Source organism: Hippopotamus amphibius, chromosome 16, assembly GCF_030028045.1.
Source record: "Hippopotamus amphibius kiboko isolate mHipAmp2 chromosome 16, mHipAmp2.hap2, whole genome shotgun sequence".
Classification (NCBI taxonomy): domain Eukaryota; kingdom Metazoa; phylum Chordata; class Mammalia; order Artiodactyla; family Hippopotamidae; genus Hippopotamus; species Hippopotamus amphibius.
The window spans coordinates 63,621,897-63,637,638 of NC_080201.1; the positions used below are offsets into that span (position 1 = coordinate 63,621,897).

Here is a 15,742-nt window from a genome sequence, read left to right on the forward strand (position 1 = left end):
AACACTTCTGTCCACCTGCACGTGAAGAAAGGGCCGGGCTCAGCCAGATCTGCCCTGGTCACGGCCCAGAGCCGTTGAGACTCGGCCTAGTGGCCTCCCCACTCCGAGCCCCTGTCTTCTCTATCACTGGGGTACCAGTCCCAGCCCTGCCTGCCTCACGGAGGGTGAAGGGTCTGCCCCTTCCCTCGGACCCCAAACCAAGCTGAGAAAACACTTGCGGCATAGATGTGCCAAGGACACGGAGAGGCAGAAGCTGGACGCAGAAGAGCACAGGACCCTCCCCCCGCGGCACGGAGGAGGGCAGCGACCACTCGCCCAGCAATGTCGCTGGGTCTCCGTGCCCAGCAGTGCCCAGCTCACCCGCTGGCTAGTCGGCCCTCCCCTCCATGGCTCAGGTAGCTCCTGGCCTGGAACACTCCTCCCTCATCTTCCAGACCACCTGGGGCTGCCAAACTCGTCCTTCAGGTTTAACTCTGGCCACACCGCCCCTCCTCCTCCAAGAAGCCTGCCCCGAGCCGCTGCGCGGCCACTTCTGGGCCCCGGAGGTACCCTTAGCATCTGCCATTATAGGACCTGTGGAAAGAAAGACCTCATCTATGTGGTTGCTAACACTTCTTCTGTAGCATTTTCTCATTGCCAGGTACTGTACTAAGAGCTCTCTATAACCTCCTTTAATTCTCCCAATGCTGTAATCCCCATTTTACAGTTGGGGGACTGGAGCACAGAGAGGTTAAGTAATTTGCTCAGGGTCACACAGCTAGAAAGGGGCCCAGATCATGAAGTGGTGGCACAGAGTCACAACATAGGATGCAGGGTCTCAACTGTATGGCCTGGGTTCAAACACCTCCATCACTTGCTAGCTGTGTGACTGTAGACAAATTACTCGAATATGCCTCAGTTTCTTCATGTATAAAACGGGGATAATCAAACCCGTTTCGTACAATGTTGTGAGGCTGATACAAACACACACACACACACACACACACACACACACACAGATATAACATACTCAGAAGAGGATGTAAGCACACAGTAAGTATTACCAAAATTATTAAGTGGCAAAGCCACGACTCAAACCCACAGTCACCTGGGCTCTTTGCCATCACACAATACCATATGATTCTCTCTCTTTCTGTCTGTTCTTTCCTCCCCATCAATCCAGGACAAGGATGTGCCTTCTCTGCTTTCCAGCCTCGCTTAGTATAGACTGTGGGGTCAACGTGTGTTCAATGAAGCAATAATGCATGAGTGCACCAAATGCAAAAATTCAGTAATTCAACAAATGTCATGTACGACGTGCAAGACCCTATTCTATATGCTGCAGATAGACTGGGGGACGGAATGTACAGTCTTTGTCTGCATGAAGTTTACATTCTAATGGGGGAGACTATACAAAATGAAAATACAGTGTGTTACAGGGTGATAAATGACCTGGAGAAAAACTAAGTGTTGGTCTGGGGGGAAGAGACTCTGAAGGAGGGAAGGGTCAGAGGTGCTGCCATGTTAAATAAGGTGGCCAGCCAGGCCTCCCTGAGGTGATGCCATCCGAACAAAGCCCTGCAGAAGGTGAGGGTCTTAGCCATGAGGATATGAGAAGAGCTTTCCAGGCAAAGGGTACAGCAAGTGCAAAGGCCCTGAGGCAGAATGGCATCTGAGTACTCAAGGAGCAAAGGAAGAGATGAGGTAGGGTACCGAAGGTCTTCTCTTTTATCCAGAGAAATGGGGAGCCCGCTGAAGGCTTCTGAGAGTGGAGTGACGTGAGCTGACTTCGGTTTCTATGGGGTCGGTGCATTGAGACTGGATCAGGGGAGGAAGAGAGCAGGGAGACCAGTCACTGCATGTATAACTTTGAGCAAGTCTCTGCGCCCTTGTGAGCCTCGGTTTCCTCATCTGTGAAATGGAGACAGCCCAACACTCACCTCACTGGGTTCGGGGAAGAAGCGGTGTGTATAACTCAGTTAGGGAGGACTACGGCACAGGGGAAGTCCTCCAAAGGAGACTTTTATGCCTGAGGAGACTGTTCATTTCTGTGATGCCCTTGGAGCTGTGCTGGGCATTGAGTCTTAGCTGTCATCGTCATCAGGAATTACTGAGGGATGTTTCCAAAGAAAGAGGGAAGGGCGTGGCTGGGGGCTGAGGGCGCCAGTGGAGAAGAGGAACTCCAGAGAGGAGGTGTGCACAGAGCAAGGATGGACACCAGCCCTGGAGACAGAAAGGCAGCCCCGGGTTCAAAGCCCACCCTTCCACACTGCCCACAAACAAGCAGCACCCAACTTTGCAGACACCAGGATAACTCAAAGGGGGTAATTCTGAAACGTGAAGGAGTGTGACATCAAGTTACTGTAGTTCTTGGTCTCCTGCTGTGATGGAGACAACCAGGGTTCTGGCTCCCCTGAGGACATCCCAGCCCCCACCCTGGGTCTGTCTGCCAGCCCCGCCCAGGGGCCACTCCAGCAGGGCTGCACCAGGTGAGTGCTCAGGTATGCGGAGGAGGGAGGGCCCAGGGAGCCAGCAGGAAGGAGAGGCCCGTGTCTGGAAGGGAGAGAAGAGCTCAGAGCCTCCCATCTGACAGAGCCTGAGCAGCAGGTGAGGAAGGGGCCCAGGTAAGACAGCTGGGTCCTAGTGAGGGGCTGGAGGTGGGGACCACTGGGTCTGGGGGCGGGAAGCAGGGGTCCAGACACAGGAAAGGCTGGGGGAACTAAACTCTAGGTCTGAAGAGCTAAGGGCTGGAAGACTGGATCCCAATACCTAAAGGATGACTAAGAGGTCACAGGGGTTGAAGAATTGGATGAATGTTTCTCTGGGGAGACGTGGGGTCAAAACCCTTTAGTTCCAAGGGACAAGGAGCTCTGAGTCTGGGCTCCTGGGTGCCTGTGAAGGTAAAGGCTGGGAGATGGGGAGACAGGATCCTTGCACAGAGAGAGGAAAATGGAGTACACATAGATTAGCGAGCTATGGGTCCCTGAGGAATGGGGGGTGGGGGGCAGTGTACTAGGTGTGAAGGAGGAGGGGCTGGGGGCCGGACCCCTGGGTCTGAGGGAGGAGGGGCTGGGGGCTTGGACCCCTGGGTCTGAGGGAGGAGGGGCTGGGGGCTTGGACCCCTGGGTCTGAGGGAGGAGGGGCTGGGGGCCTGGATTTCTGGTCTGAGGGAGGAGGGCCTGCAGGTCTAGATTCCTGGTCTGAGGGACAAGGCCCTGAGGGCCTGGACATCTGAATCAGAAGGAGGAGGGGCTGGAGGCCTGGATTCCTGTTCTGAGGGAGGAGGGGCTGAGGCCAGGACTCATAGGTCCTGCGACCAGGTCAGGCCTCACCTCTTCGCTGGCTTCCAGGGCTCCGGGTGGCAGGAGCTCCCAGTTCTTGGCGCCATGAGCACCACCGCTGGGTAAGTACCCCTGTCCAACAGCCCCCCCCCCCACCCCGGCCCCTCGCCCTCCCCCCATGCTTGCATGCACACCAGCAGGAGGCACTCCCAGCAGCGCAGGCCTGCACACTCTGAAGACCGTCTGAGCGGCCTCCTTCCTGCTCCCAAGTGGACAGACCTGGGTTCAAATCCAGGTGCCAACTTTCAGCAGCGGTGTGGCCCTGGCCAAAGGACATCACCTCTTCAAGCCTCAGTCCCTCGTCTGTGAAACAGGGCCAATTTTGAGAGCTTGACAGGGTAATGCAAATATAGGACTTAGCAGAGTATCTAACCAACACCAGGTGCTCAACTCGTGGGAACTGCCAGGCTATTGTCGTTCTCTTATTATTAAATATTGACTCTCTGCTAGAAACTCAGGGCTGTTTCTAACAAAGGGCCAAGTCTCCTGGAGTTGAGCAAAGAGAAGGACAAAGAGAGAAGCATGGGAATAGCTGTATGGGAGATGGAAGGGAATGAGTTCTCCAGCCCAGAGGTAATCAAATTATGGGGAGATTTGACTGACGAGAGCAGGATGAGGGGCAGAGGTTTGACTGAAAGGGTTTTTCATCCTTCATCTCTCATCCCCGACCCCAACCAAGCTCTGAGCTTCTGTTATTTCTGTGGACACGGGGACTCAGGAATTCTCGGAGAAACTGACCTTGAAAAGGAGGTGGAGGGCAAGAGACAGAGAAGGATTTGGCTGAAAAGAACCTGACCTGTGGGGGTAGGAGACGCAGAAGGTAACTTTCCATCTCCTCCCACTACTAATGCTATTGTAAAAAAAAAAAAAATCCCGTTTATTGGGAGTTCCCTGGCAGTCTAGTGGTTAGGATTTGGTACTTTCATTGCCATGGCTCAGGTTGAATCCCTGGTCAGGGAACTGACATCTTACAAGCCAAGCCAGTGCAGCAAAAAAAAAAAAAAAAAAAAAAAAAAAAAAAAAAGCCATTTATTGGGCAACTACTGTGTGTTAAGCTCTTTGCATCATCATCATCATCATAATAACAATCACTGAGGCTGCAAAACATTCCAACTGCATCATCTCATTGAATTTGCCCAAGAGCCCTACCAGACGCAGGCTATTAGGTAACTAACCCCTGTCTTACGGAAAGGGAAACTGAAGCAGGAGAGATTGTCTCCCACCCAGGGTCTTATAGCAAAGCAGTAGCTGACAGGGCATTCGAACCCAGGTCTGTATGACAGCAGAGACCACACTCCCCAGCACCACCCAGAACCACTGCCACACTTGTCTTATTGAAGTCCAGCTCTGACCCTGCCCTCCCCTGCTCAAAACCCTCCATGCCTCCCCACTGCGCTCACAAGCTCTACTTGGCACTCAAACCCCCGTGATCTGCCCCCGGTTCCCACCGCCCCTCTCACCTCTCTTTTCCTTCACTAGCCCAGAAGCTTCCCCAAAACGGAGTGCCAAGTCTATCTATGGTGAGTTTAGGGGCAAGAAAACCTCAGGGCAAGAGAAACTAGGTCTGAGGGAGGAGGTAACTGAGGACCTGAACTCCTGGATCTGATGGAGGAGGGGGCTGGCGGTCAGGACTCCTGGGTCTGGAGGGGAGGGGCTGGGGGTCTGGACTCCTGGGTCTGAGGGAGGAGGGGCCATTGGACTCCTGGGTCTGAGGGAGGAGGGGCCATTGGACTCCTGGGTCTTGGGGGAGAAGGGCTGGGGGCTGGGTCTTCTGCAAGCATTCTCTTCCCCAACAGAACAGAGGAAGCGTTACTCCACTGAGGTTATGGCCGACGTTTCCCACTATCCAGTCAATGTGAGTCTGGGGTGCCTGTTGCCACGGGGAATCTTGTGGGAGGAAAGGCAGGCCTGAGGAGATGCCGGTGTTGAAAGCAGTTGGACCTCCAAGCAGAAAGAACTTGGGAAACTCAGTGTGCTCACCTGCAAAGTGGACTTCTTCTGCCTTGCATCAGATGTAGGGACTCAGTGGAGGAACTCAGTGCCACTTGAATCTGCCCACTTTTCCTCTGCACCAGCTCTTGTGCGGGACAGTTGGATCTCAGAGACAAATCAGATGCAATCCTGGATGAGTAGGGGTCAGACAAGGTCCAGAGGTACCAGCAAAAGGTGCCAGGTGCTCTCATGGAGGCAGAGGTACTTAGAAGGATCTAGAAATAATATAGACCCTTCCCTGCCTTCCAGGGGTCTAGCTGGAGAGCCAGACCCAGGTGTTAGTCATTCAGATGGAAGACACACAAAGGGCACTGGGAGGAGGTGGAGCAGGGGATCCGGGAAGGCTTCCTGGAGGAGGTGTGGTTAGTCACAGGCTGGAAGGCTGATTCCAGGGGATTCTGAGCCCACCTGGCTTCACCCTGGGACTCACTGCTTTCTCCATGGCCCGTGCCAGCACCTGGTGACCTTCTGCCTGGGTGAGGAGGATGGTGTGCACACAGTGGAGGACGCCGCCCGCAAGCTGGCCCTCATGGACAGCCAAGGCCGCGTCTGGGCCCAGGACATGCTGTTGCAAGTGTCTCCCAAACACGTGGCACTGCTGGACCCGGTCTCCAAGGTGCCACGGGGCACATGGGTGGAAGGAGCGGCTGGTCTGAGCGGCCGGGGCATGGAGAGCCCAGGGACGTCAGGAATCTGAGTGTGAATCCTGACTCTTGCTCATCCCTCCTCTGGGAACTTTGGCAAGAGACCCCCCCCCTCTTTTTGAGGCTCGCTAGCCTCATCTAGGAAACAGGGGTGTTATCCCTAACCCTCGAAACTTGGGGGGGTGCCCTGCGCAGTGCCTGTACCTGCTGGCACTGCTGTCATCACTTAGGAGTATCCTTGGCTCTGGGCCTCAGTTTACCCACGGTGCCACCCCCCACCCCACAGGAGGAGCTGGAGTCGTACCCGCTGAGCGCCATCGTGCGCTGCGACACGGTGACACCGCCGGGCCAGAGCTGCTCACTGCTGCTGCTGGTGTGTCAGGAGCCCGAGCGCACGCAGCCCGACGTGCACTTCTTCCAGGGCCTGCGTCTGGGGGTGAGCGAGCCGGGTCAGGGCCGCAACCCCGGGTCGGGGCTGGGACCCTGCGGATTCCAGGGGCGGAGCTGGAACTGGGCGGAGTCCGGAGCCGGAGGCCCAGCGCGGGTGGGGGGCGGGACCGCTAAGATTGGGGGCAAGGTCTGCGGCCCAAGAGGCGTCAGGACCCGCGGAGGGGGCGTGACCCGGAGAGGAGTTCTGGAAGGGAGGGGCGTTTGGGGGCAGGTTGGACGTAGGGTCGGGAAAGAACGTGAGTGCGGAATGGAGACGGAGGCTAAGCGCTCGGACAGAAGGTGGACAGAACAGGGAAGTGAGGGTCCGGGGGAGCAGCCAGAACTAGGACGGGAGTGAGTGTGGTCTAGGGGCGAGGTGCCGCCTGGACGGGGCCCCCGTGGCTGGCGGAGTGGCCTAGGGCAGGGACAGTTTCAGGGCCTGGGTATGAGTCCGGGGCGTGGGCGCAGCGCGTTGGTGCTGACTGGACGTGGTCTGGGGCAGAGCCGAGGGGTGGATCCCGAGCGCCGCTTGGGCGGGCAGAGGGGGGTGGGGTCGTGGCCTGACGGCGTGATTGACAGGCGGAGTTGATCCGAGAGGACATCCAGGGGGCTCTGCTCAACTACCGCTCCGGCCGCGGGGAGCTCAGGGCGGCTGCGCTCAGGTAAGGGGGCTGGACTGGAAGCGGGGGGAGAAAGGACGAGGAGGTCTCTGGGGGGCCGGCTCCCCCTCTTTGGGCCTCAGTCTCCCCATCCGCGAAATCGGTTGGTACCACTAGCCTAGAGCGGAACGAGTTTTAAATGGAGTCAAACATACCCTGCTACAAGTCTTGTCTACACCAAGTGTACAACTCCCCTCGGTTTCTCCTCCCGTTGCCTCAGTTTCCCTCCAGAGAGGTGCTCCCCCCCCCAATATAGGGGATTTCTCCCTACCACTGTGAGCCTAGGTTTGACCCCTTTGGACTGAAGCCCCGAATTTCTCCCCTCCCTGGACCCCTCGCTGTGCCCAGACTCAGTTTCCCCTTCTTCCCCCGCAGGGCCACGCGAAAGGAGCTGCAGCGCCACCCCTCGCCCGCCGCCGAGACCGCACCCCTGCAGCACCGCCCTTCGGTCCGCGCCGCGATCAGCACGGTGGAGCCGGCCGCGGGCCGCGGGCGACCCCAGGCGGAGCCCATCCCAGAGGCGCAAGAGAAGCGAAGGCCCGGCCGGGCGGAGGTCTGCAGCAGCGCCGACCCAGCCTCTCGGGACCTGGACCCCCGCGGCCCGGACCTGGCCAGTCTGCAGGCGGAGCGGGAGGTGGTGAGCGAGGCGGGGCTAGGGCCAGAGGCGGGACCGGCGGCAGGTGTGAATCTTCCGTTGGGGGGCGGGGCTTGCTTCTGGGGACTTGGTCAGACTTCTTGCGCTGAGGCCGGCGGTGACAGAATGGGGGCAGAGTCAAGCATCAGGGGGCGTGGCCTGGCCTGAGTGTGCCTAAGCGCTCTTGGTTTGAGGGGGCTTGGACGGGGGGACGAGGGTCCGGGATTCAGGGGTCCCACGCATCCCCCTGCTCCGCCCCCCAGGACATCCTGAACCACGTGTTCGACGACGTGGAGAGCTTCATATTGAGGCTGCAGAAGTCCGCCGAGGCGACCCGAGTGCTGGAGCACCGAGAGCGCAGCCGCAGGACCCGGCACCGGGAGGCCGGGGGTGAGGGGGCGCCACCGAGTGGGAATCCTGAACACCCCCTCCCCGGCTCTCCCTGGCCACTCCCAAACATCCCCTCTCCCTTGAGCCTCCCCTTGCACGCCCTGCCCGTTTGACTCCCTATCGCGATCTCACTGGGTCTCCCGCTCTCTCTCTGACCCTGTCCGGCGCTGTCCTCGTGTCGCCCGTCACCGCGCCCGCCCCTCCGCCCACAGAGGGCCTCCTGACGCTGCGGGCTAAGCAGCCCTCAGAGGCCGAGTACACCGACGTGCTTCAGAAAATCAAGTACGCCTTCAGCCTGCTGGTGAGGACGCGTCCATCCCGGGGCGCCAGGGGGCGAGGGGAGTAGCAAACCTGACCTGCCCGCGCGCTAACCCCAGCACCTCCCCGGCTTCGCAGGCCCGGCTGCGCGGCAACATCGCCAACCCGTCCTCCGCGGAGCTGCTGCACTCCCTGTTCGCACCCCTGCAGATGGTGAGACACCCCCGGCCCTCGCCCTCAGGGCTGCCTGCGGCAGGAGGGTTCCACTCCAGGAAGGCCTGATAGCCTGCCCACTCCTGCGCCCCTGCCAGATTGTGGACACCTCGGGCGGCCCCCAGTTGGCGAGCGGCGTGCGGCGGCCGCATCTGACTTCCGAGGCTGTGGCGCTGCTGCGGGACAACGTCACCCAACGTGAAAACACGCTCTGGACCTCGCTGGGGGATGCCTGGACCCGCCCTGGGTGAGGGGCGGGGCTGGGACGCAGGGGGCGTGGTGGTTTAGGGCGGGGCTGGGAGGCTGCGGGCCTTGTGATGGGAGGAACAGGGCTGGGAAGCAGGAGGCGTGGTGGCTTGGGGCGGGGTTGGGAGGCAGGAGGCGTGGTGATTTAGGGGCGGGGCGGGGAGGGAGGGGCGGGGCTGTTGGAAAGACAGGTCTAGGAGGGAAGGTTAGTTGTGGGGCTTAGTTAGAGGGTCTCGCCAAAGAAATTGAAGTTCAGGTGGGACTAAGACAAATGCCAGGATCCGACTGGAGGAAAGACCAGCAGCTTTGCGTGTCCTGTGAAACAGTCTGCTGGGCCGTGCCCGTGGTTCTCTCCTAGGCACTCATATCAACTCCAGGCCCTGTCGTTATAATTTGTACCCAGGACCTGTCCTCTCAATCCCTCACCTTTCCCCAAGGAGTGTGTTGTTTTCTCTGTTTAAAAAAGTTGCAAAAATAAATCTTAAAGTTAGGTTTTTTTGGTAGCATGATTTAAAAAGAAGGAAGGAAGGAGGGGAGGGAGGGAGGAAGGAAGGAGGAAGGAATTCCCTGGCGGTCCAGGGGTTAGGACTCAGCGCTTTCACTGACGAGGGACCGGGTTCAATCCCTGGTCGGGGAACTGGCATCTCACAAGCTACGCAGCGTGGCCAAAAAATAGTAAACAACAACAACAATAATAATAATAATGATGACTGAACCAGAGCTAGAACCGGAATAAAAAGCAGGACTTAGAGCAACGGGGTGGACCCACAGGGCAAGGGCGGGCTTAGAGGAATGGGGCGGGGCTATACCGAAGGGGCAGGCTTAGGAAACTTGAAATGTGTTTTTGGAAAGGGGCCACAGTCTGTGCACTTGGAGGCTGAGAGCTTCAAGGGAGTAGGTGCAGAGCTAGATGCTGGGCTTAGGGGAAAGGGGCGGGTTGTGTGTAGCTAGAAACCCGGTTTGGAATCAGAGGTGAGATTCGGAGGACGGGGCGGAGCAAGAGTGGAGTCAGGGTATTTACAAATATAGTTGATGTCGTGGATGCAGCTTAGAGTCAGGCGCGGGGCTTGGCAAAAAAAAAGGCAAGTTTACAATTGTTGGGATACAACGAGGCTTAAGAAAAGAGGGAAAACTTCGTGAGGTTACTGACAGGGCCAAGTTGGAGGTCAGAGCAGGATCCCTGAGCCCTCGGCCCCTCCTTGGCCTCAGGATGGAGCTGCCCCTAGAGGAGGGACCTCCATACAGACCTGAGTTCTACAGCGGCTGGGAGCCCTCAGCCATGGACCCACAGGGCTGCGCCTGGGAGGACCCAGTAGAGAAGCAACTACAGCATGAGCGGCGGCGCTGGCAGGTGAGCCCTTAGCTTAAGCTTCCCCAGGTGACACAGAGGGGCCATGACTGGGAATTCTGGGGTGCAGGCCGGGCCCCACCTGACCTACTGCTCTCATCTCCTGCAGCAAAGCGCTCCCCAGGTCGCTGTCAATGGGTGAGTGTCAATGGGTGAGTGGAGTCCGTGGGGTCCAGGAGGGGTATGTCCTGGGGGCTCCCAGTGCTGACTCCTTTTCCCCTTTTTTCTTTTTCCTTTTGTCTTCCCGGCTCTTCGCAGGTGGGTGAGGTGGCGATGAGGCAGGGGCTGGGGCTGGGAGGGGGGGAGGATCAGGGAGGGAGGGAGTGGGGCCCAGAGTTCTGGGTCCAAGGGAGGAGGGAACTGGAGGCTCAGATTGCAGGGTCTAAGGGAGGAGGGTGCTGGGAGTGGGTAAAGTCTAAGAAGGATCCCTGGATCCCCAAAGGTCTAGAAGAAGGCAGTTTGGTTTCCCAGCGCCTGAGAAGCTCCCTGCCTGGGTCCCTGTGAGGACAGAGTCCTGGGTGTTGGAGAGAAGAGTCTGGGGAATTGAACATTTGGGTTTTGAAGAAGAGCTCGTCTGGTGCTTAGGACTTTGGAGATCCAGGGAAGTAGGCTTGCGACTTAAAGGGACAAGGGGCAAGTTTCCAGGAAAGTTATGAAGTGGTAGTATCTCTGGGCTCCTGAGAGAGGTAAAGGCTGGGAGGCTGGATCTTCGCTTTCCCAAGGTTCGAAAGCAATTGTCTCAGTCCCTGAACTTTTAAGCATTAAAATGTAGAGGAAATTAGAGCTTGAGATCTGGACTGCTAGGTTTCTGGAGGAGGAAAGAACTGGGGATGCAAGTTCATAGTTCCAACAAGCAATGGGGCTGCAGACTCTTGGGTCCTGAGGGAAGAAGGGCCTAGAGGAACCAGGATTCCCTGGGCAAGTCAGGGGCAGATGGGAGGGAAGCCATGGGGGATAAGAAGAAAACAAAGCAGCAGGTCTGGAGGAGCGGAAGGGGGTCTGGGTGAGGGCTCGGCAGAGTCTCGGCAGAGGCGGCGTGCTGGGGGCTGCCGGCCCCACACAGGGGGTGCCTCGGCCCTGAAGACCCCCCTCTCCCTTGCACAGGTAGGCCTGATTCGGGCTGAGGTGCCTTTTACTGGGGTGTCGGAGCTAAAAGTCTGCTCACCCTCCCCCCAGCTGCCTGGTCTAGCGGACCCCCCTCTCCCTGCGCTTCTAAATCTTGAGCTTGACACCCACAACTTTTAACTTTTTTTTTTTTTTTTTTGCACTTCAAGTGCTTTGTGGAGGGAAAATGGAAATAATAATAATCCCTCCCTAAAAGAGTGAGAGGTCTGTGAGGTTGTACAGGCTAGCAGTTAAGAGCTTACAGTCATGGGTGCACTCAGGTTCACAGCCAGCTGTGTGCAAGTAGAATGGAATAACTCAGGACATGAGCTCTGGGGCCAGCCTGCCTGGGGCCCAGTCTGACTACACCTCTTTCTTGCTCTGTGACGTTTACATCACTGTGTCACTTTATATCACTGTTCCTCTCCTCTGGTAAAATGAAGACCAATAATTGGGTCTCTGGGGGCAGAAAGGAAATAGGGGGTCCAAACTCATGGCTCTACCAAGGGTTGTCTCTAGTATCAAATCAATTAATACACGTAACAGACTTTGAACTGTGTCTGGCATGTAGTAAGTGCTGTGTGTTAACTGTTGTTTCTATTATGCTTATGATGTATCATTATACATGAGTCCAGTACGTAGTAGATGCTCAATAAATAGTAGCTGTCTCTAGCTGTATGATCTGGGGAAAGTGATTTTATTTCTCTGAGCCTGAATGTTCTCATCTATAAAATGGAGCTGATGCTAGTACTTATACCATGTGCTTACTGCATGGTGCCAGGCACGTACATAAGAAGCACAATACAGTAAAACCTTGGTTTGCGAGCATAATTCATTCTGGAAACATGCTTGTAATCCAAAGCACTTGTATTTCAAAGCAAATTTCCCCATAAGAAATAATGGTAACTCAGATGATTCGTTCCACAACCCAAAAATATTCATATAAAAATGATTACAATACTGTAATATAATACAAAATAATAAAGAAAATACAAAATATAAAGAAAAATAAACAAATTAACCTGCACTTACCTTTTAAAACCTTCATGGCTGGTGAGAGGGAGACAAGAGAGGAGGGTTATTGTGTAGGAGGACTTTCACTATCGCTAACGGAATCATTGCTGTCTGTTGGCTCAATGGAATCTTTTTCTTTTCGTGCAATTTTAGCAAGGAACCTATCCAATGACACTTGCTTTTGCCTCCTTTTGAGGATTTTGCGGAAATGTGACACTGCATTGTCGTTACACAGATTCATCGCTCGCACTGCTACAGGCTTATTGGGTGGTGCTTTTCTACAAAATTTTGCATTGTTTCCCACATTTCACACGTCTCCCTAATCTCATTTGAAGTGAGGTATTCCTCCGCCGTTTTCTCCTCCTTCTCTGCAGAGGAGATCTCCTCCATAACCTCTTGCTGTTGCTCGCGATGCGGATCCATCTGTTTGTCGGTGGTCAGCTCCATTGGCTGATCGTGTGACGTTTGGCATCACGTACTACTCGTATTGCAAGACACCGCTGGTTTATCAAATTAAAATTTATTAGAAATGTTTGCTCGTCTTGCGGAACACTCGCAGAACAAGTTACTCGCAATCCAAGGTTTTACTGTATATTCAAACTGGTATTCCAATTTCAAACCTCTGTTAACAGTATTAACCCGCCCCCCCCCCCCCCCCCGCCTTGATCCCTGCTTGGCTTTAACCCCAGCTGACACCAACACCCTACAGCCCAGCACAGGTTGGGGGGTAAGGCTGCCTCTTTACTCCCCAACCCTTCCCTTTCTCCTCAGTCACCAAGACCAGGAACCAGAAGCTGAGCCCCCGGGGCCAGAGCCGGCGGGAAAGTGGGTCCTAAGTAATTATGACTTCCAGGCGCGCAACAGCAGCGAGCTGCCCGTCAAGCAGTGGGACATACTAGAGGTCAGGGGAGTGGGGGGCGGCGGGGGGGGGGTGGTGGCTGAGGGGTTGGAGTTCACCCAGCTCTAGCTACAGACGCAGCCTCTGAACCCTCCCCTGTGCCTCTTCCAGGTCCTGGATGACCAGCGCAAGTGGTGGAAGGTTCGGGACCAGCGGGGGCAGGAGGGATATGTACCCTATAATATCCTGACACCCCACCCGGGGCCGCAGGGCGGCCGCAGCCTGGTGAGCCAGGGCCGACTCCTGGGTCTTGAGGGAAGAGGGGCTGGGGTCAGATCCTGGACCCTGGGAACAAGGGGCATGGGGGATAAGGGGTCAAAGTCACTGGCAGAGGAAGTGACTGGGGATTCAGAAATTTACCTCCAGGCGAAGGGACTGGGACTCAGTCCTTCTGATCCAGGTGCTCTCCGCTTTTTCCGCTCTTTAGGAGAATAGCACTCCCTTTCCCCCTCCACCACCAATGTCAGCCCCGGCTCCGACTCCCCCTCCCCCACCTGCGCCAGTCCTGGCTCCGGCTCCCCCTCCCCTACCAGCGCCGGCCCTGGCCCCGGCTCCCCGACCCCGACCACCGCAGACCCAGGCTCCGGCTCCGGCTCGGTCTCCCTGGGACAGCTGCGAAAGCCTCAACAACTCGGACTCTGGCAAGAAGGGTGAGTGGTGGGGGCACCCCTTCGAGCGAGCGGTCCTTGCCTCGCTTTCCAGGCAGAGAAACCGAGGCTCATAAAGAGTGAGCGGACTCCCGACCCATCACGAGGACGCTGGAGGTCCCCTGACCTTCTGGGCCCAGGGCCTTTCGCCCTGAGTCCGCCCTTCCCCCCGGTTTCCCGCCTGCAGAGAAGTTCTCCCAGATGCTCAGTATCAACGAGGAGCTGCAGGCACGCCTGGCCCAGGGCCTCACGGGCCCCATCCGCGCAGCCCCTGGGCCCCGCACCCCGGAGCCGCAGCTTAGCCCGCGCTCCAGCGCCTCAGAGGTCCGCGCCTGGCTGCAGGCCAAGGGCTTTAGTTCAGGGTGAGTGCGGCAGGTGCCGGCTAGGCCCCCTGAGATAACCTGCGCTAGAAGCGGAACGCTCTGATTGGCCCGGAGGGGGCGCGGCAGACCACGGGGGATCGGGATTGGTCCAAAGTGGGGGGGGGCCGGTCAGGCTGTGATTGGCATGCCTTTCCAGGCCCTGATTGGATTCTACGCGTAACCCCGCCCCCCCTGGAGCGCTACGATTGGTAGACGGGGATTCAGGAGTCTTCCGCAGCGGCCCCCCCATCCTTCGCCCAACCCCCCCCCCCCCCGTCCGGCTTGAGAGCTAGAGTGGTGCTCTGATTGGACAAAGGGCTGGGCGGGAGTCAAGTGGTTGGTGGGGCTGCGGAGGCTTGAGCCGTGATAGGCCGGCAGCCTTGACCTTGCCCTCGGGCCTCTGCTCAGGACCGTGGCCGCGGTGGGCGCGCTGACAGGCGCGCAGCTGTTCTCGCTGCAGAAGGAGAAGTTCCGGGCGCTGAGCCCCGAGGAGGGGGCGCGCGTGTACAGCCAGGTCACGGTGCGGCGCTCGCTGCTGGAGGTGAGCCGGGACGCTCGTCCCCGGGCCCGGACCCCGGAGGGCGCTGAGGGCTCGGACGCCAAGGTCCTGACTTCCGCCCCGCCCTCCAGGACGAAGAAAAAGTATCAGAGCTGGAGGCGGTGATGAAGAAGCAGAAGAAGAGGATGGAAGAGGAGGTGGGAACGGAAGTCATTTGATCCTTACTCGCCCCTCCGCTAAAAGTTTCGAGGCAGCCCCGCGAGAGAACGGACTCTGCAGACTGTCCCCACCCATGGAAGTAGATCCCTCCGGGGATCGCCGACCTGTTCCAGCCGCGGTCTTACCCCGTCCTTGCTGGAGTCTCCTGAGGGAGCGCTTGGAGTGGCCCAGAGCGGGCATAGACAATTTAGGGGAAGCCCTGTGCAATGTGGTAATGCTGCCCGGTCTATAAACAGCCTCCTCTCAGTAGGTGGTGTCAACTTCTGTCCCTTCTCCAACCGGGTACCAGCGGCCAGGAATCTGCCTCTCACCCCAGCTACAGCCTCCCAGAAAAGGAATACAGGAGATGTCCCCACTCTCTTTGGTTTCTTTTCCTGAATCCTCCTCTCCCTCCCTGGGGCTCCGACTCAGGCTTCCTCCTGACCTCCCAGCCGCCAGTCTATCCTCTAGTTCACTCCAGAGGGATCTTCTGAACACCCAATGTCCCAGTCCACCCCCTGCTCAAAACCCTTTCCTGGCTCCCCATCACCGTCTTAGCCCCATAGCCAGGTGTTTGAGGTCCTGAGTGGTTTTGTCCCTCTCTCTCCAACCTCATCTCTCACCTCCTTTGTGCCCCATGCATTCTGGTCCTGCCCTTTTCCACACACTCCCCAAAGCCCTTCAACCACTGGGGTTTTAACAACTGCTAGCTTCTGGTGGCTGGAACGAGTCTCCGCCTGTTGAACTCATATTCAGCTGTCCCGACCCAGTTCAAATACCCTCTTTAGAAAAGCCTGCCCTCATCCCCCAGGTTAGTCTGCCAGCATCCACTTCCACACCTTGTCCCTCACCTCCAGCCAGAGGTCCAGCTACAGAGAAGTGGCTGC

At 57.3% G+C, this 15,742-nt stretch overlaps 1 protein-coding gene across 1 annotated transcript; it reads left to right on the top strand.

Moving 5' to 3' along the window:
* Nucleotides 1–2,777: 2,777 nt before the first annotated feature.
* On the top strand, nucleotides 2,778–15,240 carry EPS8L1 (EPS8 like 1). The gene is made up of 20 exons (XM_057711869.1): nucleotides 2,778–2,879; nucleotides 3,330–3,382; nucleotides 4,800–4,840; nucleotides 5,117–5,175; nucleotides 5,767–5,928; nucleotides 6,243–6,392; nucleotides 6,965–7,047; nucleotides 7,420–7,681; nucleotides 7,942–8,068; nucleotides 8,281–8,369; nucleotides 8,465–8,539; nucleotides 8,638–8,786; nucleotides 9,995–10,136; nucleotides 10,243–10,271; nucleotides 13,023–13,152; nucleotides 13,261–13,374; nucleotides 13,577–13,799; nucleotides 13,984–14,158; nucleotides 14,567–14,699; nucleotides 14,789–15,240. Exons 1-20 carry the CDS (start codon nucleotides 2,793–2,795, stop codon nucleotides 14,873–14,875), a joined length of 2,370 nt encoding a protein of 789 aa, XP_057567852.1. The 5' UTR covers nucleotides 2,778–2,792; the 3' UTR covers nucleotides 14,876–15,240.
* Nucleotides 15,241–15,742: the final 502 nt, after the last annotated feature.

Coding starts and splice junctions, on each gene's coding strand:
- EPS8L1 (XM_057711869.1), top strand. CDS start 2,793: ATGTTTCTCTGGGGAGACGTGGGGTCAAAACCCTTTAGTTCCAAGGGA. Junction 10,272..13,022: donor CCCCAGGTCGCTGTCAATGG/GTGAGTGTCAAT, acceptor CTTTCTCCTCAG/TCACCAAGACCAGGAACCAG. Junction 14,159..14,566: donor GCCAAGGGCTTTAGTTCAGG/GTGAGTGCGGCA, acceptor GCCTCTGCTCAG/GACCGTGGCCGCGGTGGGCG.